The 26,102-nt window shown below is 32.1% G+C and overlaps 1 protein-coding gene across 1 annotated transcript in view; it reads right to left on the bottom strand.

Moving 5' to 3' along the window:
- PCDH15 (protocadherin-related 15) overlaps positions 1–26,102 on the bottom strand; it is a 565,802-nt gene that overhangs the window by 273,584 nt on the left and 266,116 nt on the right. Inside the window, exons 6-7 of the mRNA XM_004681080.1 lie at positions 13,765–13,873; positions 4,352–4,464 (exon numbers count right to left, since the gene is read on the bottom strand). Coding sequence (XP_004681137.1) covers positions 4,352–4,464; positions 13,765–13,873 — 222 coding nt within the window. The remainder of the gene's footprint in view (positions 1–4,351; positions 4,465–13,764; positions 13,874–26,102) is intronic.

Below are 26,102 nucleotides of genomic sequence, written 5' to 3'. Positions count from 1 at the left end.
ATCCTGAGTACCAAAAAAGCAAAAGCAACAACAAATGTTGGTGAGGATGTGGGAAAAAAGGGACTCTCCTATATTGCTGGTGGGAATGCAAGCTGGTCCAACCACTATGGAGAACTGTGTGGAGGTTCCACAAATTACTGAAAATGGAGCTTCCAATTGATACATCAATTCAACTCCTAGGAATCTACACAAGGGACACAGAATATTAATTTAAAAGGACACCTGCACCCTATGTTTATTGCAGCACAATGTACAATTGGTAAGCAATGGAAGGAACACAGATGCCCAGAAATACATGACTGGATTAAGAAGATGTGGTATATTTACATGACTGAATATTACTTGGCAATCAAAAAAGCTAAAATCATGCCATTTGCAGCAACATAAATGGAGTTGGAAGGGATTATGTTCAGTGAAATAAGCTAGAAAGAAAAAGAAAAACATATTTAATGATCTCACTTATAGGAAGAGTGGTGAGGGAAAAAAAAGGAATAAGAATAACTGTAATAAAGTGAAAATCAGAGTCACCAGGAAACTGTATCAGAGGCATTCTGATAGACAATAGGAGTGGGAAAAGCACAATGGACTATAGTGTTGGTGCATGGGTAAATATGTGATGGGAATTTCAGAGGAAACCATGCATTGTACAAAAATGAAGGGTAATGTAAAAGATATATTAAAAAATTAAAAGAAATAAAGTCTGCAAACAAAACAAAACGAAAAACAATATTCTAAATTTGGCTACCAAGACCATATTGTCCCTCTGGTTTAACCTTTAAATTTTTGTCAGATAGTGTCTAAGTCACTGACAGAAAGATTAAATTAATATGACAAACTGCTAACCTGTGACACTTAATAGCTGCTAAATGTGCATAAATGCTTTTTCAAAGCAGAATTCCTCCTAGAAAATACCTCATTTTAGTTAATTTTTGCTAATTTCTAAATAAAAATTGGGATAAGGTCCAATAAAACATTTTATGGACAATGACAAATGAAGCATTATCAAAATAAGAAAAAGATGATTTTGAATGATTTACTACTACAGAGGAGAACTACACAACTGTAGTATATTAATAGGCCCCTACACAAAGTCACAATAATCAGTATTATTCAAGTAGGTGGCACATTATCATTTTTACAAATTGATACCTTGCTTATTATTCCCTTGACTGCACACATGACATAGTCATTTGAATCTAATAATGTCTGTAAAATTTTCCATTAATATTATAAAATGCTATTAAAACAACAACAAAAAATCTGTGGTCTGTTCTAATTGATTTTTGCTTCTCTAATTGATGGACTGTGGTACAATTTACTCATATACCATTTTCAAGTGAGGCAGCTGGAAACAGTGCTTTGCCAAGTGTCTTAACTCCCACAGAGTACACACCACAAGGTTTCAGGTATGTCAACAGAACACAATGGATATATATATTTTTAGTTTTATATAAACACATGATAATTAAAATGAATTAGTTAATGCAAGAAGATGAATCTCCTGCATGGTCATTTCATATAAATGGTAAAAAGAAACTTTCCTAAATGACACACAAAGCCCTATTAATGAGATCTATGGAAATTATAATTGCACTCAATATTCTCTCCATGAAGTGGTCTATATTTCACCTCTCTGTTAACTGCTTATACCCTGCTATATTATGCCTGCAAGCATTGGTTTCTACACTTCGGTGTTCAGACATTGAAGCCGATGTGTGCTCTTATTTTAGTCCTAGAACCACCACAGGTTCTTGTCCCATGAAGTCATGAAAAGGAATTTGCAGATATTTCAGATAAATAAGCAGTGAGAAATAAACCTTAGGAAAGTGAATAAAAGTTTATTTAAAGGAAGAAAGTGGACCCTCCTTGGTGGCACAATGAGTTAAAGCTCAGCACTATGAAGCACTGAAAGCCACTGCAACAAGATATCGACCCCCAGCCCCAGAGATGACCCAGATCCTGTCTCACCCTTAGCAGTGTACTTCAGTCAACATGCCTGTTCTGCTGCCCATTCTGTCTCTGGTGATTCCTCTCATACCCCACAATTCTGGCCTGTACCCCAGTTCTTTTATGCATAACTAAATAAACTTTAAAAAAGAAGAAGAAGAAAGTAAGTACTTCTAGGTCTACCTACCTGGCAGAAAGTCATTGTGGACACCTTTCTAGGGGTATTTAAACATTTTTTTCCTCCATCTATTCTAAAATATCATCAATGTACTTTGTGAATGGCTCTTTTTTTTTTTAGCCTTTGTTTAGTCCTCCTAGACTTTCTGACCTCTTCTCTGGAATAATTTTTTTGGTTAGCACCCCTTATTGCAGAAGACTCTTTAACTCTCAGAAGTTTTGCCTGCACCATCCCTGAAGCTACCTAATTGACACTATTTTTCTCTGGGACTCAATATTTCTATACTTATATATTAGCAATATATAACTGGTGGTTAACTCCATAAAATATTCCCTGCATTCCTAGACAAACTGTCCTGGTGTGTTGGTAACACTTTTCAGGTGACTTCCTGTTAGAACATCATGTGTCATATTTGATTTGTTGACTTACATAACCCTTTCAAGACTACAAAATTCTTAAATATAAAGGCCTATGTTATTAATACAGGATCTGGACTGTATAATATAAGTGGTGATAACAAAATATGCTCTACTTTGAAATAAAATTTAGCATGTAATTACTGTTTGCTGTTAGACTGACAGTTAAGACAATCATTTCTAAGTAAACACATTTGATGAAGTAAAGAGTATGGGTTTACCATAGATAATCCTAAATTAAATCTTAATTTCATAATCACTTATTCCATCTGAACTTTAATTTCCATATTTACTCCCATGAATATACTAAGATTATGGTTATAGTTCAATGAATAAAAAATGGTATGTGTATATGAGACACATAGTATAGTGTACTTGTTCCTTAGTTTTCTTACTTCTTTTTCCTTTAACACTTTTAAATTTTAAAAATAAATGTTACAGGTCTACATTTCTATTTTTTAAGTGTAGATATGAAAAACACAGACAGTATATAGTAGGCTCTGCTTACGCCATTTATTTTACTGAGAATGTACCCTCAAAACCCATTTCTATTTGTTGAGTTCCTATTCTATCACAGATCAAATCTTACCTTCTCAATGAAGTCTATCAGAACTAACTGGAAGATCATCTGGGTTTCCACAGTCCCTTTAAAGAGTCTATTATATTACACATTATTGACCTAAAATTAGTTTTGAACATCATCTAAAATTATTGACCTAAAATTAGTTTTGAACATCATCTCAATCTTGAGACTTTTTTCTACATATAAATATTTTGAAAAAGGGCCCTTCCTGATGGTGCAACAGGTTAGGATGCAGCACACAAGATGGTTGCAGCTGTTTCAGTGCAGGTTCGACCACCACTCTGGAGGTGATCTACATGGTTGGCAGACCTCTTCTTGACCTGCCCGTTCTCCCCTCAACAGTGTACTTTGTCAATCTGCCTGTTCTGTTCTCCACTCTATCTCTGGTGATGCCTCTCACCGCCCCTGCAACTCTGGCTTGAATCCCAGTTTTGTATGAATAAATAAATACTTAAAAATTGGTAGATAGATATACAGACAGATTAGATCAATCGACAGAGATAGAGATAGAGATAGATAGAAAAATTGGCCTCCCTGGTGGCAAAATGGGTTAGGACGCAGCCCTGTAAGCTAGCTGCAACTGCTTCAGTGTAAGTTCGATTCAGGCCCTGGAGGTGATCCACATGGTGTGACAGACCTCTCCTGACCTGGCCACTGCTCCCTTCAGCTGTGTGCTTTATCCATCTGCCTATTCTGCTCCCTATTTTGTCTCCTGTGAAGCTTCTCACTGCCCCTGGACCTCTGGCTTGTACCCCAATCTGTATGCATTAATAAATCTTTAAAAAAATAAATATTTTGAAAAATGTATAGGCTGGCCTTAATGCTAAAAGAACAGCATGAAAAAGTACATTTTTAAAATAAAGGTATAAGATCATGTACATTTTAAAATAATCATTTAAGTTGTTATGGTGCACAAAAATTAATTCCTTAAATTAAAAAGTGTTGAAATATATGATAAAATATAATATGTTTAGTTATATGATTTACAAGAATACTTACTATATATAAAAATAATATTTAACTCTCACAGAATATAAAAAGTTATGTTAAAGAAAAAAACCAGAACATATTAAAACTGTTGTGCTATACTTTAAAAAATAAAGCTTTGAGTAATTTGCTCCATTAATTTTAATTTTTATAACATAAAAACTAGCTATAACAGAATCTGTAAGTTACTTTGATTAGCAGTTGAAATACACAAGGAAGTAAGATAATCATTTAATTTACCTTAATAACCAAATCAAATTTCTGGTGAAAGTCTCTGTTTACTGGCGCCAGGAGACTAAGTTCTGCAGTCCTAGGATGCATGTAGAAAAATCTTGGGTAATCTTCAGGAGTCCCTGAAAGACATTGAGATTTCAGTATATAATTGAGAGAAGTAACTAATGTTCATATGTATTATATCTATTTCCCTTCATCAATTGAAAAAAAATCACAAATTAGAAATTAAATTTCAAAACTACATAACATAGGGAAATGAATAAAAATGTAAAAATGTGGTATGTAATTAATTAGCTTAGGAGTAAGAAAATAGATAATATATATTTTTAGACAATTATCAGAATTCCTTTTATTAGAAGAAATTTTTATCTAATTTGAAATTTTATCACAGGAAGAGGTATTAAGTATAAAGAGATCAAATTTTGACATGCACCAGTATATTATTGGTACACAGATTTTTGTTAGTTTGCCTGATTTTCCTGCATATCTTGTAATAAAAACAATGACAAGACAGGAAAAAGGCTAAAAGTTCTATATAAATATGCTAGAAGTTCTGTATAAATAATCATCAAAAGCTTTGCAAATCATTCCATTTTACAGAGGACTTGGGAACTTTAAGATAACAAGTTGTTCAGTATCATACAGAGTTTGCATTTAAATTCAATCTGCCATATATCAAACACATTAAAATGGTTAAATTGCTAATATTCATTTGCCTCAACACTATGACAAGAAGATAATTACATAATTTATCAGAAAAAGCTATACCACTACAGTAGACACAGTAGACTTGATAATCAAAAACAGTGAAAAGTAACATGAGTATTTAACATATGTCAAAGGAGTCATGTCAAAGCAGTCATGGAAAGTAGATTTTAGGATGGATTTTGAATTAGAAACTTACCTAAGAGGACACTCATATAAAAATTTGTAAAATTTAATCCATTCTTCATATAATATAAAAGACTAAACCCCAAATGAAAAACATATTCATATATCATAAATAATAAAATAAAATTGATAGTTACACATATACAGATTAATTTTACCCCAGTGTGAGGTTGAGTATACCTTTCCTATTACTCAAAATTGAGAGCTAATAAATGAAAAGAGAAATAAGTCTGGTGATAACATCAAAAGTGAATGGTAAAACACCATAAACAAAGTAAAGACATGAATGAAAAATGAAGGAACATATCTGTAACCCACATTAAAGTCTCCAGGCTTATATTGCTCATATACATGGACTTTCAAATTAGAAAAGCAAAGTCCAGTAATACATTAAAATAAAAATAGATTTGAGGTAGCAATTGACCACAGTTCAATTAAGAGAAATGCAAATGACTGCACTATATACAAATATGTTTATCTTTACACATAAGAATAAAAATTCCTATTAAAAAACTTATTTTATATTTTGAATTTGTTAGATTTTTTTTTTAGATTAACAATTCTCCAATCTAGATATCAAACTCTGTTGATGAGCTTGTGAGTAAACATTACTTTTCAGACATTTCTGCTATTTAGTGTTACAAAACCTCTGGTGGGAAATTTGATATAATCTATCAAACTCATAGAAGATAACAGTAGAAAATATAGAATTGATCTCCTCCTCATAAGGCAATATTACTTGCACAATAATATTATTTAAAACTGGTAATATAGCATTAATTTCATTCAATTACAGTTTGTAGCATAGCAGCTACACCGTAAATCTAGTAACTGGACAAGCAATTGTACATGTGCTCCGGCCTCTGCTAACAGTTTCCAAAAGTCAGGTGAAACATTACCTGATCACCAAATATTAGACATCTGTGCTTTGATATCTGATTATTGCTTCTGATCAGAGAGATACAAACAGCAACTGTTTTTGCACTTATCCCCATTGTTGCAAATTTCTTCTCCTAAACTGAAGTGATTTTCAAGGTATATAAATAGCAGTTCCTATTCCCCTCTCCATTTCTCTCTTTTATCCTTTTTGGGGATAAAATTTTAAAGACTAGAAGATTGAAAAACAATATTTAAGAGGGGATAGAAATTCACAGTGCATGCCCATGGGAAGGGACAGCTGCAGTAAATACTTGGAAGAAGATTGGATGTTTATATTGCAGACTAATCCTCAGCCAAAAAACATCCTATGATAATTAAAAATAAAAAAAAAAAGCAAACCCTGGGGAAATGGGAAAATCGCACTTCAAGAGTTACTACCTTACGAGATGCTAATTTTCAGTCTTCAACAAAAAACATAATATGTACAAAGAAATATAGAACCACAACACATTAAAAGCAAAATAAGAAATAAAGCACAATCTGTGCCTGAAAAATACCTGATGACCTACTACACAGACTTTTAACAACTGACCTAAAGTTTAAAAAGAAAAAATATATATATATATAAATATATAATATATATATAGAAAGTTAAACAAAATGATATGAGATGATCCTAAATTCATAATGAAAAAAAATAAGCTAAAAAATACAATGTATGAGCAGAATGGAAATGTTAGTATGTTAAAAATGAAACAAACAAACAAACAAAACCTATAGGAATGCACCTGAAGAAACAGCCAAGAGTACACAGAGACCTTGCAAACTCCAGAGAGAGCTTCTATCAGTTGTGCCCAAGTCAACAGAGTTCTCAAGAACCTCTGTGCGATTCTGTACTCTGCTGGCCACAGCCTGGTCAAGTACCAAATCAGGGATTAATTCAACAGAGCAAGAGGCTACAGGAGCACCTATGACACCCTGCCAGTGGTTCACTCAGATAGACACCCACTGTCCCAGAAGCATGGGCACCTATACCAAGCAGAGTAACCCCAAGAACAAGCACCAGAGAGAAAGAAAAATAAAAGTGGTCAAATAGGTTCTCTTGGAAATAATATACCCCCAGAAAGATAATCAATCTCCCAAACTGGCAACACAGGAAAGAATATTTCTGCTTCAAAACTTCGATAAGTAAAATACTTAAAGACATAAACAGAAGATGCAGAAAAGGAAAAGAAAGCTAGGAGAAACATAATGCATAGGCAAACCTCATTAAAATTTAAATAAGAAGATAAAGAAACTGCAGGATATAAAAAAATGGATGAGTTAAAAATTTGGGAAAAAGCTATGAAAGAAGAATAGAATATCTGAAGAAATTAATCACTTCTTTGGAAAATACAACTATAAAAAGAATCAAGAAAAAAATGAAAAGATAAATAAAAAAATGATAAACACATTGAGAATTATCTGACACTGTGAGGAAAAGAAATATAAGTCATACAAATCTCAGAAGGCAGAGACAGAAAGAAGGGATCTGAAAGTTTATTCAAGGAAATAAATAAACCAAAATTTCCAAAATTGAAAGTAGAGGAAACTAGAAGTATGACAAACCACCATATTGAAATAATATTATAGTAAAGTTTCCTAGTATCCAAGGCAAAGATAAGGTAATGAAACTAACTGGGGGGCAGAAACAAATAACCTGTAAAGGCAAACTGAATAGGATGACATCAGACTTCTCTGAAGAAACACTAGAAGCATAAGAGACTGAATAGCACATTAAAAAACAAACAAAAACCCCAAGACAAAATATGCCAGTTAAGAATATTTTATCCTGCAATATATCCCAGAATAAGTCTTCAGAAATGTGCTACAATGAATCCCTCACTCCAAGAAATATTACAAAATGCCTTTAATTCTAAACCAACAGAGGGATGAATAGGAAGAACTGAACATGTTATTGAATAGATCCATAAAATGATGGACAAACTGGATAGTACAGTTTTCCATCTATCAATAATCACCCTAAATGTAAATGGACTAAACTCATCATCATGTTGGATAAGAAAACAGAATCATACCTTCTGCTGTCTCCAGAAAGCACACCTGAACTCTAAAGTTAAACACAGATTGAAGAAAAAGGGTTGGAAAATAATTCTACCAGCAAATGTCCCCCCAAAAAAAGGTGGCATAGCCATATTTTAGAAGATAAAATACCCTTTAAACTCAAAAGGGTGACAAGACACAGAGAGACACTATTTAATGATCAAGGGGACAATGCACCAAGAAGAAACGACATCCATTAAAATATACTCCATAGTGAACAAGCATCAAAATGTATCAGATAATTACTATCATCCCTAAAAACAGATACTGGAGAAAATGCATATGTGGTAAACTTCAACACCTCACTCTCATCAATGGACAAATCATTGAAACAAAATTGGGAAAGGACACAATAGCCCTAAATAAAGATCTATACCTCATGGAGCTAACAGCCATCTATAGAAACCCCCACCCCAAAAAAATGAACACATTTTTTTCTCAAGTACACATTTCATTCTCCAGCATCAAACTTGTACTGGACCTCAAGACAAACTATAACAAGTATATGAAGATTAAGTCATACCAAGTATCTCTGACCACTAAGACATACTAGAAATCAACCACAAAAAGAAAGTAAGGTGCCCTCTTACCCTCCATTACATGGAGACTGAGCAACACATTATTGAAAGACCACGGGTTAATGAGTAAACCAAAGAAGACATTAAAAATATATTGAGACAAATGACAATAAGTCCACAAGCTAAGAGAATGTATAACAGAGAGTAATAGCAGCGATAAGAGGAAAGTATATAACAACAATAGCCCATATAAAGTAGCAAGAAATAACCCAATTTTCCATTTCAAAGAACTAGAAAAAGTACAACAAAAAGGCCCAAAAATCAGAAGAAAATAATAAAATTTAAAGCAGAAAAATGAAAAAAAAAATGAAGTAAGTGTAAAAGATCAATGAAAACAAAAACTAGTTCTTTGGAAAAACAAAGAGTGGAGAAACAACAAGATTAGGTACAAGGAATAAAAGAAAAATAAATCGTTTTATAATAGTAAATAAGCAGTAACATAAATAAAGTTTCCTAAATTAAAGAGGAAATATTACAACAGACACAAGAGCAACCCAGATAAAAGAAATTACTATAAGCATTGTATGTATGTTACAGTCAACAATCTGGAAGAAATACAAAATTTAAAGAAACCAATTCCAAGCAATGAAATTGAAAAAGTAATCAAACCCTCCACAAAACAAAGCCTAGAACCATGAGTTTGGTTACAACTTTTTACTTCAAAGAGCAATTAGTGCCTATCCTACACAAAATTAAGAAGGCTTGCTATCAAATGCATTTTATGAAGCCAACATTACACTAATACCAAAGCCAAATACACACACACACACACACGCACACACACAAGAAAACTATAGGTGATTCTTCATTAAAAAAAAAAAGCAAAAATCCTTAATAAAATCATAGCAAATTGAATCCAACAAGGCAGCAAAAAGGATCTCAACCATGACCAGGTAGGACTGATTTCAGGGATACAAGAATGACTCAACAACTGAAAATCAATTAATATAATTCAACACATAAAAACAAAAAAAAAAGAGAAAAAACAAAAATGATCATATAAATAAATGTTAGAACCTATTTGATAAAGTTCAACAACAGTTTATGATGAAGGCTCTCAAAGTACTTGGGATAAAAGCAACACATTGATATAATAACATGAAAAAAAACCAAAATTTAGTGTAATTCTTCATATTGAAAACCTAAAAACCTTCCCAATAAGGTCTGGAATACGAAAAGGATGTCCACTCTCACTTCTGGCTTTCAATATAATATTGGAAATCCTACCTAAAGCAACTGGATAGATGAAGACATACAAGGAATTCAAATAGGGAAAGACTAAAACTATCATTATTTGCAATGATATGATACTATATGTGTGTATATAAAATTTAAAAATTCATGGGAAAACTAATTAAAACAATAAATAAATTAAGCAAAGTAGAAAGTTACAAAATCAATAAACAGAAAAACAGAAGCTTTCCTGATACAAACAATCAGGCTGAAAGGAAAAAATTAAGGAAACCCATCAAACCATTCTTTTACAGTTGTTACACACACACACACACACACACACATGCATGCATGTATGTATACATACATGGGAATAAGCCTAACAAAAGATGTGAATGACCTATATAAGGAACATTCTAAAACATTGTTGAATGAAATAGAGAAGACTCAAAGATATGGAAAGACATCCCCTGCTCATACATCAGAAGAATTAATAATGTCAAAATGGTCATCCTTACAAAAGCAATTTACAGATTCAATCCAATTTCAATAAAAACTCAATGGCATTCTTAAGATATATAGACCAAAACTGTTGAAGTTCTTATGGGATCACAAAAACCTAGAATAGCTATAGCTCTACAGACTAAGTAGGGTAAAACAGCAATATTATATTCCTGGAATCCAAGCTATACTGCAAAATCATAACACTACAAACAGCATAGAACTGGAACAAAAACATCTATATATGTGTATACACACACATACATATATACTTATATGTGTACATACATGATCTAAGAACTGAAAGCCTGGAAATAAAGCCGTGTGTGTGTGTGTGTGTGTGTGTGTGCACACATAGCATACATACACACACACATATGATCAACTAATATATGACAAAGGGTCAAAGAATACTCACTGGAAAAAAGGAAAAGTGAGTTCAATGAACAGTGCTTGGAAAACTGGACTGCCATGTGCAAAAAAAAAAAATGAAACCATAGTACCATTTTACAATATATACAAAAAAACAACTCAAATGGATAAAAGACTTGAATGTAAGACCTGAAGTTATAAAATATGTAGGAGAAAACATAGACAAAACATTCCATGATATAAACCTCAGAAACATCTTTGATATCTCATCACCACAAACAAGACAACAAAGAAAAACAGCTGGGACTACATTAAACTAAAAAGCTTCCATATAGCATAGGAGAGAGTAAGCCAAATAAAAATACATCCTACTGAATTGGAGAAAATATGTGAACTGGAGAAGTTCTTAGATCATATTTGTATCATACACATATTTATATCAGGGGCTGGTATCAAAGATCTACAAAGAGCTTACACAATTCAACAAAAACAAAGCAAACAACCCAGTCAAAAAATGAGCAAGAGTTGAAAAGACACTACTCCAAAGAGGAAATGCAAATGGCCAACAGACATATGAAAATTTTTCAATATCTCCTGCTATCAGGGAAATGCAAATCAAAACCATAATGAGATGCCACCTTACACCAGCGAAAATGGCCCGCATTAAAAAAAAGAAAGAAAAAAGAAAGAAAAAATTACATTTACAAATGCTGGTGAAGAAGTAAAGAAAAAGGAAGCCTATTACATTGTTTGTGGGAATGTAAACTGGCCAAATACTACGAAAAACTGTGTGAAGGAACCTCAAAACACTTGTATCTTCCAACTCACCATTGCTCCCAGGCCTGAGGAATACTCTATTGTGTTTGACATGTTTCATTTAGTATAATGCCATCCATGCTGTAAAAAACAGTAGGGTTTCCTTCTCTTTTAAAGTTGAACAATATTTTACTTATCCATTTACTCTTTGAAGGATATTTAGGTTATTTCCCTATTTTCGCCATTGTTAAAGTTTCAGAAAATACAGGTCAGTTGGTTGGCCATTTGGTCTGTCTCTATCTTTAAAATACTAACCTAATTCCCTTCTAGTTTTTGGAGCAATCACAACATTCTGCTGTACTGCTTAAGATGCCACAAACATTGTAAGGGATCTATTTTCTCTACATCCTTGGAAATATTTCTCTCGTCTAGATTTTTAAAATTTATATATATATATATATATATATATTTATTGTTATATATATATATAGATGTATTGTTATATATATATATACCATCATTATTCATTTAAAACAAAATTTACTGCCCCCCCCCCAAGTGTAGACCCCATAGAATTTTCTCCCACACTTTGCTCATTCACTATCTCACAGTTTCCTGTGCTCCTCCCTCCCTTCTTTCTTCCAGTCCCTCTCCCTCTCCCTTCCCTTCAGTATGTCTCTGGTTTATAAATGTCTGTTTTTGTTTTGTATTGTTATTCTGTTCTTTTCCCTTATGTCTTATTTGGAGTCCCTATATTCCTTCTGTAAGTGAAACTATCCAATATTTTTCTTTTTTCTTCTAACTTATTTCACTGAGCATGATCCCTTAGGCCCTTTTTTTTATTAAAAAAAAATTCTAACAAGTGTGAGTTTATAGGTTATTGTGGTTTTGATTTGTACTGTACTGATGATTAGTGCTGTTTAGCAATTTCATATACTTATAGGCCATTTGTATTTGTTTGGAAGAATGTCAATTGGGCTTTCAATTTTGCCTATATTCTGAGAATACCTCAATCAGATTACCCCTGCCATTACTATTATCCACAAATACAAGTGTACTATTTTTATGTGTAGGAAGTCAAAGGGACACCACAGAAAATAACAGATCAAGATGATAGTGAGTTGACTTAGATTGTTGGACATGGTTAATAATAGTGAAAATAATTCCGTCACTGACAATAATGATAAGATCAGTGAAAGGGTTGGCAATAGTCATTGATGAACTTTCACATACATTAGCATCTACATCCTCATCTCCAGTAAATAGACGATAAAGTATGATAGCAAAAGGAGAGCTTTCCACACAGTAAATGAAACAAACTTATTTACCGAGCTTAAAGTGATGTTTTATCTTTTGACATGTTTCTAGTCTTAAGTTTTATTCTACTCTGATATAGAATATTTACCCTTGATTCCTGTATCTGAGCATCTAGTGCAGTGATTGACATAGTGTGATCTAGAGTTAATGAAATGAAAGGTACCTATGTGTTATGTAGGTCAAGACTCCTATAGACTTAAGAATCTTATGCATATGTTCATATGAACATCTTAAAAATGCTAATACTCTAATATTTGCAGCAGATGTATGACATACATACTATCTGAGAGAGTAAAAGTTTCAAAGATAATTACTTGAATTTTTCAGTACAAATAGCATTTACAAGTAGTAGATAGCATATTTTGAAATCTAATATTTGTAGATTGTTATGTTGAGAACTATGATTGCATTTGTATATGTTGGGTGATAGAAAGAAACAGATATTAAAAGCAGCTAAAGATAATGTTGAGCTCCACTGAAAGGTTATTTTCAGGAATACTTCAAAGGTGACACTTTTATTACAAGTTATATGATCTGTCTTACATATATCTGTCCAGTAACTAAATAAACAATAACAACTAACAGCATCCATATTTCAACATATACAATCTGAGAACAGAATGAGCAATTCTTACATGTTTTTCTTTTTGTATAATTAGGAGTATATTTCACAGGGCAACAACAACAACAACAACTTATTTTTAAATTTATTTAAGAATGAAAATAATATTTAGATGCAAAAAAATTTCTATTACTAAAGGTGGTTCCATTAACTTAGTATAGATATTTTTATCTTTCTACATGACTTTAGAACACTATCTCAGAGTGTAACTGTTAAGAGATACAAACCAACAAGGATGGAATAGAGGATGCCTGGTCTATCAGATGGCGGCTGGATATTCCGGTCCTGATCGATGGCTTGGATGGGTGGAGTAACAATGATGGGGTTCAGTTCTTCCTAGAAAAAAACATTCAGAGAGTTTAGTTCAGCTTTACTGTCAAAACCCTACGAGAACTGACACTCAGACATTATACCTTAGATGACTAGAAAACATCTATGACAATAGTTAATATCAGGTTTTTTTATATATATTTTTCCCATGAAACGAAAAGAAAAAATTTCCCCATTTTTGGGAAAGTTACCATAGATTTAGTTGAGCCAGGATTGATGTAATTCAGCTATAAAGCTTATACAAACAAATTCCATTGAGAAATAACCAATGAAACCTGCACCTAAGACCGTTTTTCAAAGAAGATTTTTGTTATCCTCATCGTTTAAAAAAAAAATACATATGTATATATATAATCAGACAATATCTCAGAACCATGAAAATGTAGTCAATATCAAAATAACTACACTAAACTCAAATGACTATTGTTCCTATTACACACACACACACAAAAGCAAACAAAAACAAATAACTTCCTCCAAAGCTAATTACTCAACTTGTTTCTGACTCTTTTTCAAATTCTATCTCACTTCTTCACTTACTTTCTAGCCTCCTCATCCCCCCCCCACAAGCATGTATGATCTCTAAATAGTTAAACTGCTATGCAATAACCTATATTTCACTAAGCTTAAATAAATTCTGAAGCTCTTCACAGTATGTGCATTTGAACATAGGAATTAAGGGTTAATAATTTTTCCTGGCTATTTCTCAGTGGAATTTGTCTGTATAAGCTTACAGTTGAATTACATCAGTCCTGGCTCAACTAAATCCATGGTAACTTTGAAAACTTACTACTTAGGGAAAAAAAACAAAACAAAACAAAATCAGGGCCCGATCTAGTGGCTCTTTGGATTGAAGCGAAACACTGAAGCTTGACACAACAACTTCAGCTACAGCTCAATCTCAGGCCAGGGAAGTGACCCACATGGCCTGGCAGACCTCTCCTGGCTTGTCCACTGCTTCCCTCAGCAGTATATTTCACTAGATCTGCCTGTTCTGCTCCCTACTCCATCTCTGGTGAATCTTCTCACCACCCCTACACCTCTGACCTGACCTGTACCTGTGTTCTGTATACATAAATAAATCTTTAAAAATAAAATGAAGAATAAAAAAAAAATAAGAACAATCTGAATTGAGCACTAACAGTGAATAAATCACAGTATTTGAGGACATTCCTGCTAATTACCTTAACTCTGCTCATTTTTGTGTAATTGCTAAGTATTGCATGAGTAATTTTAGTTGTTTTAATTTGTCACATAGTTTAAAATCCTCTTTATCATCTACAGTTGTTAAAGTGAGCAATGGCAGTAATCACATTATTTAAATTTATGTAAACAATAAAAAAACTAAACATAACATGGCAAAATCTAGAAGGAAAGGTTAAGTGCTAATTGAATTCCCTGTCTTCCTAGATGGTTGTTAATGTATATACACTGAGAACTATAGGCATAAAACATATAAACAAAAGTGCTCTTAAACTTATGTTGGCAGTCATCATGAAAATTAAAATTGGAAACTGCAAAATCTGAAAATATTAGGAGTGCTGGCCTAAACGTGAGGGGAGTGGGGATGAAAGATACTTAAAATTTGTTATTCAAGTTATATTGGACTATTTTGTGTGGCATATAGCTACCATACACTGTATGATTTGTAAGGTAAGTAAGACTTAAGAAATAGACAATCTCCATTTAAGGAAAACAATGAATTCTGGATTATGTTCCAAATAGATTATGACCTTTTAATCTTGAGAACTTTTAACATTAGTAATAACTAACAGGTTTAGGGTGATAGTATTAAGTATTTAATTTTTCATGAAATTAAACAGTATTTAAATCAGATAACTATACATGTATTATTTACTAGAAACAAAATATACAACATGTAACATTTATTTTTTTTTTAATGCCTTCACAGTAGTTGGAATCTTGTATAGGAAGATTATATATATAAACAGGGAAAACAAAAAAAATTAGAATAAGAATTTTCTGTCTTTTACAGAGTTTAGCAAACTTTAATAATCTTTTGGTTCATTATCTACTGAATTATTTAATTTGCTAAGAGACCATTCTGATCAAGTGGACTTTGTAGTGCCACTATTAAAATATAGTCCAAAGCAGGTAATTTCCAGAACTACAATTCCTAGGAAAAGATAAGCATTCAGAGATGTGTCCCTTGTGAATTATAGATCCCCTTGAAATAGACAGTGATTATTGAATCTAATTTCTCTCCTGCCCCCTTCATTTATATTGGCTCCTAATGTGACTATTTAGATTTTAAATATAGGATATGTTAAATAAATCAGAAATTAATCTATTGAGCTAATCCATTTCTGTGTATCCAGAAAGGGATTGAAGTGTTCCTCTAACACAGTAGTTATTAAAAATCAAACTGAGATTTGAGGAACATGTTAAAAAACAATGGAAAACAATCATTTTGCCTCAAAAGTGAATTCCCTTTTTTGCAGTTCATTTGTCTTTGAGAAGTGCCTTCTGAATTCTGGTTGAACTAATGGGTGTACATTACAAGTGCACAGTTCCACATCCTTGCCTTTTACTGCTACTTGAATAGTAAGAATGAATTCCATATCATATTTAGCAAAAGGGACTTAGGTTCATATAAATAAATTGATACTGAAAAGATAATTATACAACCTACTAAACTACAACTAAAGGCACTTCTAAGTAGAAATACTATATGATTCCATGATTCCATGACTAAAGATTGTTCCACTAGGAGTATACTCTTCTTTATAAGCATTTCTGGATAGGCACCCGTCTCTTTTGAAACTGACTAAAATAATGTCTTGACCCTTAATTTTTAGATTCTTTTGAGTTGATAAAGGTAGGCAATTATAGTTTTGAGATAAGCAATGGTTAGTTATTCCTTTGCCTTCACTGTCAGATTGATAGTAAGTTTTTGCTCAAATTCTTATAGGTACACCAAGAAGACAAATAGCAAATGATCACAGAATAAAATAACAAAACCTGTATAGGTTTAAGAAAGTCCCAAATATTTGTTCCTTTAGAATTTTAACCATTACTTTGCACAAAAGACATATTTAAGGAAATTCGGTAATTTTCTTTTGTGTGTGTGTGTGTGTGTATTTAAATCTGGCATGTAATAAGAGTTAATACTATCTAAAGAATCACCCTAAAAGTTAAAGGATACATAATCCATGTGGTTCTTATATCTGCTTCATGTTTTGTTAGGTTGCATTTTAAATCATTCTGATCTTTATCTCCTATATTACATTTCACCAATTGGAACAAATGCCTACAATTTGTTATACAAGTCAAAGGGTCAGTAAATACTAATAAATAAATAAATAAATAAATAAATAAATAAATAAATAAATAAATAAATAAATAAATAAATAAGTAAATAAATAAATAAATAGGCTTGGTTCGAATAGTGATAACAGAAACACTGTTTAATTGTAAAGATCCTTCAACTCAAGACTTGGGTCATGCTTCATTTGAGTAAGCGTACACATAATGTTAAATTGTGCACTAGAACATTTTAAGTTAATAAATTACAACATTCTCCAAGTCATCTGAGAATCCCTGTCCTTTATAGCAACACATTAAAATTTTTCTTTGGAAGCTCCAAGAAAAAATATATTCAGAGATGACCTTGTGAAGAGACGACCTTGTGAAGGTAAGCTGAGAGCACAGAACCACATATGTTTCTGTCACAATAGCCAAATTTCAATGTTATCTTCAATAAATAGGCTATTAAGAAAGTTAAATTCCAAATAACTCAAATTTGTGGGCATACATGCCATGTACTTTGTAAAGGGAAACATTTCTTTTATTTTTGGCATTCCTATCCATCCTTAAAACAACTATTGTTCCATCTTCTCACATTGTCTCAAAACTAACTCAAAAGTTTGGTCTTCATCCTTCTTCTCTTTACTCCTGTGATTTATAATGAAAACTCTCAAAATCTTTTCTGTCAAGCCATGGCCGTTGTTGGAATCTAAAAAGAGGATGACAATGAGTGGGTAAGGTTTGCTTTATTAAGAAGATGGAAAAATTCTTGGGAGTACTTGTTTGTTCATAGCTTTTATCTTGTCACATTTCCATGAATATTTTAATTACATGAGCAAAATGAATTCCATTCTCTGTGCACTTATGAGTCAGGTGATAACTATCTGTATAATGACTTCAAGTCATTATCAAGCATAATTCTATTAAAGATCTCCTTAGAAGGACTCTTTGCATTCCTTCTAAGGTTTTCAACCTAATCTCTCTTACACAGGCTTCCTTATTATTCAAAAGAAGTCAAGAAAATTAGGACACCATTTATAACAAAATAGTCACTTTCATTAATTTGATTATTGGGAGAAAATTCATGGACTTAGCACATAAAGCTTATGGAAATGTCAAATGAGAGGTCTTATTTTTGATCAGTGAGGTGATGTAATTTGCATAGTTATCTCAAAATCCTCCCACTGAGCAAATATATATGTGACAAATATGAAAGTTGAAATCAATGGGAAAATGATTTTCCATAAAAATGTCTACTACTTGTAAGTAAACTATATATTAGATACCCCTGGCCCCGTGGCTTTGTCAAGTAAACCTTTGTAAATCAAGGTGTGAAACTGTATTCAAGAAGCATTTAGTATTGTTAACCAATGTTTTATATTGTGACATTACAATGTACTATGTTATAGGATTATGTGTGTCATGGTGATGGGTATTGTATGGTAACATACATATGAAGAGGTGAATACTATACAGTATTATAAACCAATGGTGCCTTCATTTCAACTTCTAAAGGTAAATATTTTAAAAGGAACTTGAAGATCTACTAAGGAGATCTTGACTAGAATTAAAAATAAAAATAGAATATAAAATATATGCATACACATAAATGTATTGAAAACACAGGCAACCTTAAGGAAGCAATGGTTTCACAAAACAAAATCACAAATTATTTTATCAAATTGGCAACGATTGCACCAATTCTATTTACAAATAGTGAGGAAGTGCTGACAGAAAAATAACAGTGCTGACAGAAAAACAGCAGGTATATATAATCTGATCATTAGAGGTATAGCTAATTATTTTCTTCATCTATTTTTTGTAGAGAATACTATGTTCATTCATAGACTAATTTATGAACACTTTTGCTGTGTGTTGAAATAAGCCTGAAAAATTAAGGCTATTAGATAGGGAAGGTGAAACAGACTTCAAAAGAGGAGAGAGGAGGAAAAGTCTAAATAAACCATGGCAGAGTACTATTATGGCTTTGATTATGAGTGTTGTGTGATTGCCTATAACTTTCTTGAAAGTAGGTACGAGGAATCAAGAAAGAATGTATATAAGCAAGAAATACAGTAGGTTGCATGGTTAATATTTTAGTATTAGAATGATTGGCAATCTTAAAATTATTATTGAATTATTTTAATGACAAAATATTGATAATAACATAGACTGTGAGTTAAAGACAGTGAGATAAAACTACATTTCAAGCTGGAACATTTTTGAGATTATTATTATCAACTATCCTAAAAACTTTTTAACACTGGCAAGATTTTTGAAGGTTCTCTTTAGAATTGTGTACATTCTGAAATACTTGAGGGAATGTAGGCAGGCAGGCTATATGACATTATTATGTCATTTTAAAATAATTTAAAAACCTCAAAGCATATCATTTAAAATGATTATACTGAATATTACTTTTATTTTTATTAATTTTATTAATTTTATTTTTAAAATTAAAAATCTTGTATTTAATCAGGTTGTGTTGATTTACAATTTTGTATATACTGTAGTTGTTTAGGGTTATGCCCCTTTTATACCTACACAACAATTATTTATATCAAGAAGATGTATTCTGTTACATAACACAATCAAAGCCCCGATAATCCAATCCTCTATCAGAGTCTACTTGGACTTTTCCTTCTCTTTCCTTTTTCAGCCTTTCTACATTTCCTCACCTAGAAACCTCAATTCCTCAGGCAGATTTCAAACTTTTGTTTTCAACTGGCTTTGACTATTCATTTACTTTGCTGCATTAGATTCCATACATGAGTGAAATCATCTCCTATTTATCTTTCTCACTTTAACTTATTTCTCTGAACTGGTGGCTCCTGTATTAAACATATATTTTTAAAGATATTCTCTCAGAGAACTAAATATTCACTTAAAGTGAATATTTATTTTACTTTATTAAAAGGAAGCATTAGCAAAATTATTTTCCATAGACATATTTGTTTTATACCCACTTAATAAACTCATTTTCTACTCTTCTGATTACAGAAATTTTGATAACTCCTTAGTTCATTAATATTCATATGATTTAGTACTAAGCACTAATTTTTCAAATAGTATAAAATAAACTAGATAAGAGCTCTGGGATTTTAAAGTAGCTCACTATTATGGGGGCAGATACTGAAAGTACATGCAGACAAGCAAATATGGAACATTTTAAATGAATATATCTATTAATAGATAATATGACAGTTCAGATAAAAAATTCAGATGTTCAAGTTCTTCGGGTGAGTTATTCATAACAACGATAATCAGAGATATTTGAGTAAACTTTTGCTATTAAAAGTGAGAATGGTAGAGATAAATGTTTGTATCTTATAAGATAGACAAAGAAATGTAAAAAAAGTACTACAGACATATTCAAAAATTAGAATCATAGAGGTGAAATGGTTAGATCAAAAGAGAACATGTGATTTTTTGAAATTACCAGATGATTTTTCCAGAGAAAATAAAATAATTTCCTTCTCAGTAGTGTTTAATATTAGATGACCAGTAGCGTTATATAGCTAGTGTATCATGAGCATTGAAAAGAGATAACTTATCCTATTTGATGTTGATTTGGTTCACAAAATGCCATAAACTTTAGCTTTGTTACTTGATATTGAAATGTGTTTGTTACTGAAATTTGGGAGAAGGAAAAAAGCAGTGACCCAGTGTCTTCCCCCAAGAGTATTCTGAATGACTTATAGTGTAAGAAGAGCTTGTAAAGAGGTGCCAGCCTCCTTTTGAAATAGAAAATTTATAAAACTGCATTAAGATGGAAATGCACACCAAGATACACTAGAATTGGGTTCTAATGCTTTGCAAAACTTTTATCAATTGAATTTCCTGAGAATACAATGTGGGTCAAAATAAAGTCCCAGTTTTGATAGATAAGCTTGGTGGGATTTATCTGCCTCACTGAACAATATAAAACACTTGGCAGCTTAAATGATGGTATTAAATACAGTCTTAACCAACTGCAACAACCAGTTTCTGAATCACAAACAAAATAGGAACATCGCCAAAACTATACCATAAGCAATATTTATATGTCTTAGCATAGAGAAGGACCCATGAAGATTTGGCTATTTTTATCAAAGTGAAAACAAAACACATTTTTTTTAAATTTGGAAGATGTATGACCAAGGCCAGTTTTCAGATTTCTATTTTATCTTTGCAATAGTGGCTACAAGTTAAGCCTCAACAGAGTAACTGTTGATAACTCTGGATGCTGATACCTGTGGGGTATTGATAGATGTTTTATGAATCATTTTCAAATCACATTCTTGACATTTGCCCATAGGGTCTCTGTAACATCCACTCAACTTTTCAATTTTTTCTCAGAATTTCAAAATACATGTTATTTCTCTCCCATTCCTGTGTTGGTAGCAAGAATGCTTTCCACACAATATTTTTAAAAACTACAGGTTTACTATCATAAGAACATACTTTGGGGGGAAGGGGTATATTTTTCTGAATTGGAAAGTATAATCATTTACCTATACAAAATTATTGTCATGGACTTAGCAAAAACAGTCATCTGGTCAGATTTGGCCTATTGTCATAGTTTGCTAACTCAAGGCCTAATTGCTAAAATCGAAATTCTTAAAGTTTAGAATTTAAAACTTCTAAACTAACTACCTTTAGTTAGTCTAATACTAACTACCTTTCTATCCATCTCTCAGTAATTTGATTCATAAATTGCTTAAGACAAACTAAAATACTTACCATTTATTATAAACCATCTAAATTTCCCCAGGTCTTATTCTTTATGCACACTGTCTTTAATCATCGCTCAATATGAAGATAGTGCAAGATTCTATTCACCTGACTTTGCCTTTTGAGATTCTTGAATCTCCAATGAAATGTATCCTTTCTTCAACTTGAATACTCACAGAACAGATACTACCTATGTTTAACCATAAACATTTTATTCCTTACACTAGACTCTAAAATCCTTGAACACAAAATACTATGCTTAGTTTTTCTGTGTCTCCCTTAGCATAACAACATGAACATTATTTCCAACAGATAGCTGGAATTAATGCCATTCAACCATCTTTCAATGTACAAAGAAGGAGAACACTGATACTAAAAAGTTCCTGAAGCCATATTTTTTTCACACATCTTAAAGATATTTCTCATGAAAGTACACCAAATATTTCCATATCAAGTATTTTTGGTTTTGGTGTCTCTTTAGCCTTCCATCTCATAACTCAGGTTTCAACTCAAGTGCTCGTTCTTCAAAGAAGCTTTGCTAAGCTCTTGCTAACAAAACTTTTCACTCACATTCATGTTATAGACCCTAGATCATATTATCCATAATAAGTATCAGAACCTAAATTTATTGAAAACTCAAATTTTCTGTCTATATACTTAAGATTATGATGATTTATCTGTTCCTAGCAGCCAAAATGCTACCTTATAAGAAAAGAAATATTTCTCATACTCTTTGCTTTCTCTTTACTTTCTCCTTATTTCTGTTACAATCTTACAAACAGGGCTCTCCCTGGTGGTGCAATGGGTTAAAGCACTATGAAGCTCTCAGAAGCCACTGCAACATGAATTTGATCCCCAGCTAGGGAGCTGGTGTGGCAAACCTTTCTTGCCCCCACCCCCTGCTTCCCTCAGCAGTGCATTTCAGTAGATCTGCCTGTTCTGTTCCCCACTCTGTCTCTGCACTCTGTCTCTGTTGACTCCTCTCACTCCCCCCCTCTCCTCTGGTCTGTGCCCCAGTTCTTGAATAAATGAATCTTTTAAGAAAATCTTATAAACAGATGGACATACATAAGTGGTAAAGATGATTATAGATCATAGACTGACACAGATATAGTATATACTCATAATAGATGGGGTAAATCTGTTTGGATAATGAAAAAGACAACATTTTCTTTGTCAGAGTGCCTAAAATTGAAAGGTACCATAAATTATTAGAGGGTAAAGCCACTAACTGAAAACAGTGCACACTGTGTGCAATTTTCTATTAATTTATTCAGAGGGCATAGTTTTTAGTTGTGCAACAGTTACTTTACATTTCTGTGGTTTTATAACCATATATTTTATTCATTTGAGACTGAAAGGAAAAATTGATATAGGGAATTATCCACTATTTTACAGAAAGGTTAAATGATTTCAAAACCATAATTCCAATGGTAAGATAAGTCCCTTTAAAGAAAGTAAAACTTGTGGAAAATATCTCTTATTTTTGAGAGTTGCACATACTGGGAAAGATGGGATTAATAAAGAAATAAACACTAAAATAAAAATATTTTACTGTTAGGCCATGCATGATCTTTGTTGGTATTTAAGTAAATCATCAGATTTGTTTGCTAAAATAAGAAAATCTGTCAGTCTATATGTAAGGATATTTGAATACATGCTTTCAAGTGTATTTTTAGTTAAGCAATACAGCAGCTACAGTGAGAGATTACAAAAATATATTCAACCGCTGATTTAAAATAAAATCATTCTGGGGGCCTCCCTGGTAGCGCAGGGGTTAATGACGCAGGGGTCAGTTATCAACATTCATTGCAGCGGAAGTTTGATTCCCAGCTGACCAGGGAGCTGATCCAAAATGCACAGCAGATATCTCCTATATTGTCTGCTGCTCCTCTTAGCATTGTATTTCAGTGTATCTGCCTGTTCTGCTCTCAACTCTCTCTGGTGAATCCTCTCACCCCATCTCCATCTCCAGTTCTTGTATGAATAAATAGATCTTTTTTTAAAAGTTTTTTTTTAAAAAAACATAACCATTCTATGAAGCATTCCCCACACCCCAGTAACATACTTTTTAAGTGGAATTGCATGAAATAAATTCATATTCAACCATTTTATATTAATTCATGTAACTTAAAAATGTTTTGCAAAACAGCCAGTATAAGCTATATATAGTGCTATATATGCATGGCCTGGTCCAGCAATGAGCAATTAGATGACATCTGTTTAAGAAAGCCTAGATATTAAAACAATCTCAGATATTACATATAGAAATTATAATTGGTAAATTTAAAATTCCTCAAGAATTCTTTTTATTCTGGGGCATTTTTCTTTGCTCTTCTTTATACTCAATATTCCAGAACCATTTCTGCCAGGGGTGAAAAAAAATAGAGATGAGGTTGCTTAGATACAGCAAATCCTACATAGTCAAGGGGAAACTGAAAGTCAAAGAGTGAATTAGATTGACATCCTGATCTTGCTTGAAAACAGACTTTATTTTACTGAGTAGGAAAATATGGATAGTCAAGATCGGGAAGACATATTTTTTCTATAGAATGAAATTCACTAAGAAATGACACAAAGAAAAGTACAGTAAATGTTACTATAGTAATAAAACACTTACAATAGATGAAATGAATCTAAACATTTAATATTTTTCTACCAAAATAGAGTAATGTTTTTAATTGAGGAAGAAATCCCAAACTAACCTTAAATATAAATGACTGCTATATGCAAGTTGAATCACATCATAACTAATTCAGGGTAGTGCCAGAAGTATGTGTTGCTGTATCCTTAGCTTTCCATATAAAGACAACCTCTGCATATAAAATAAAACACAGTTGTCTTCTTAAAATTATTTTTGAAAATTCTTTAAAAATAGCTTATAAGCACAATTAAATAATAATCATTATAACTAAAATTTCAAAACAGGAAGGGAAATCTTTTTCAGGAACTGTAATAACCATATTTTTTCTAAATCCTATCTAGTAAATAATATAATGGAATATGAATTTTAATGCTCTAAGTACCAATGCAAAACAACAATATTAAACATAATTAACCTCTTTATTTTTTCATTTAGTGTTTTTGTTTTTTAATTCCACATGAAATAAGATGTGTGCTCTCTAATATTAGTGAAATAAAAATAACATAACAGCCTACTGAATGGGAGAAGATATTTACACATCATAATTTTACAAGGGGCTCATGTCCTAAATATACTCACAAAACATAATAAAAACAATCCTATTCAAAAATGAGCACAGGATGTGAATAAAAGCTTCTTTCTCCAAGGAAGGCATACAGATGGTCAATAAGCTCATGAAAAGTTATCATCTTTTACTTGAGAAACACAAATCTAACTTAAAAAAAAACAAACTCTGATTTGAAGAGATAGATGTACCCCATATTTATTGTAGCACAACTTATAAAAGGCAAGTGTCTGTCATCTGACAAAACTGATGAGAGAATAATGAAGATATGGTATATTTTCACAGTTGTAGTATTCATTTGTTTAAAAAAGATGGAAATTTGCCATATTAAAAAAAATAACAGGGAATTACACTTAGTGAAATAAAGAAAAAAGATGATTTCACACATACACATTATACAGAGAAACAGACAAGTAGTTGTAATTAAATATGACTAACACAACTAAAGTCTTGGATTTAAAATCAGTTATTGGTTACTAGGACAGAAATGGGAAGAGTGGTGAGTATATCATGAAAATGGGGAGAAGGACTGATTTCGTCATTTAGTTGTTAACTTGATGGTTTATGTACACAAGCTGATTTTCAATGATGAATACCTTAAAACTTATGTAAAACAATGTTACTTAACTAAAAAAAAATAACACTTTAAAATTCCCCTAATCATATTTGATTTTATAAAATATATGCTTCAATGGAAAGCCTCTTGAAATGCTATATAACTTCTGCATTTGAGGAAACTGTAGTGGAATGCTACAGAAGGGCTAACATTTTCAGTTTCATATAGTAACAAATTGCATGGCATTTAGTGAGTCTTAAATAGAACAGAGCCTTGGAAAGAAAATTACATTTAACTCCTGTCTCCTTTCCAATGTATTGAATTCTTCTGCTTTTCCCAACAGAGGTTACCTTGGGTGTTCTGAGACTCCTGTAACAGGTTTATAATTAGGATTTTTTTTTTGTGGCAACAACAACCAGGCCCTCCCTGGTGGCACAGCGGGTTAAAGCACAGCACTAGGAAGCTTAAGTCACTTCTGCATGAGTTCTAT

This window comes from Condylura cristata, unplaced genomic scaffold (genome assembly GCF_000260355.1).
Source record: "Condylura cristata isolate star-nosed mole 26May11 unplaced genomic scaffold, ConCri1.0 scaffold00011, whole genome shotgun sequence".
Taxonomy (NCBI): domain Eukaryota; kingdom Metazoa; phylum Chordata; class Mammalia; order Eulipotyphla; family Talpidae; genus Condylura; species Condylura cristata.
This window is presented reverse-complemented; position numbering and strand designations above follow the sequence as displayed.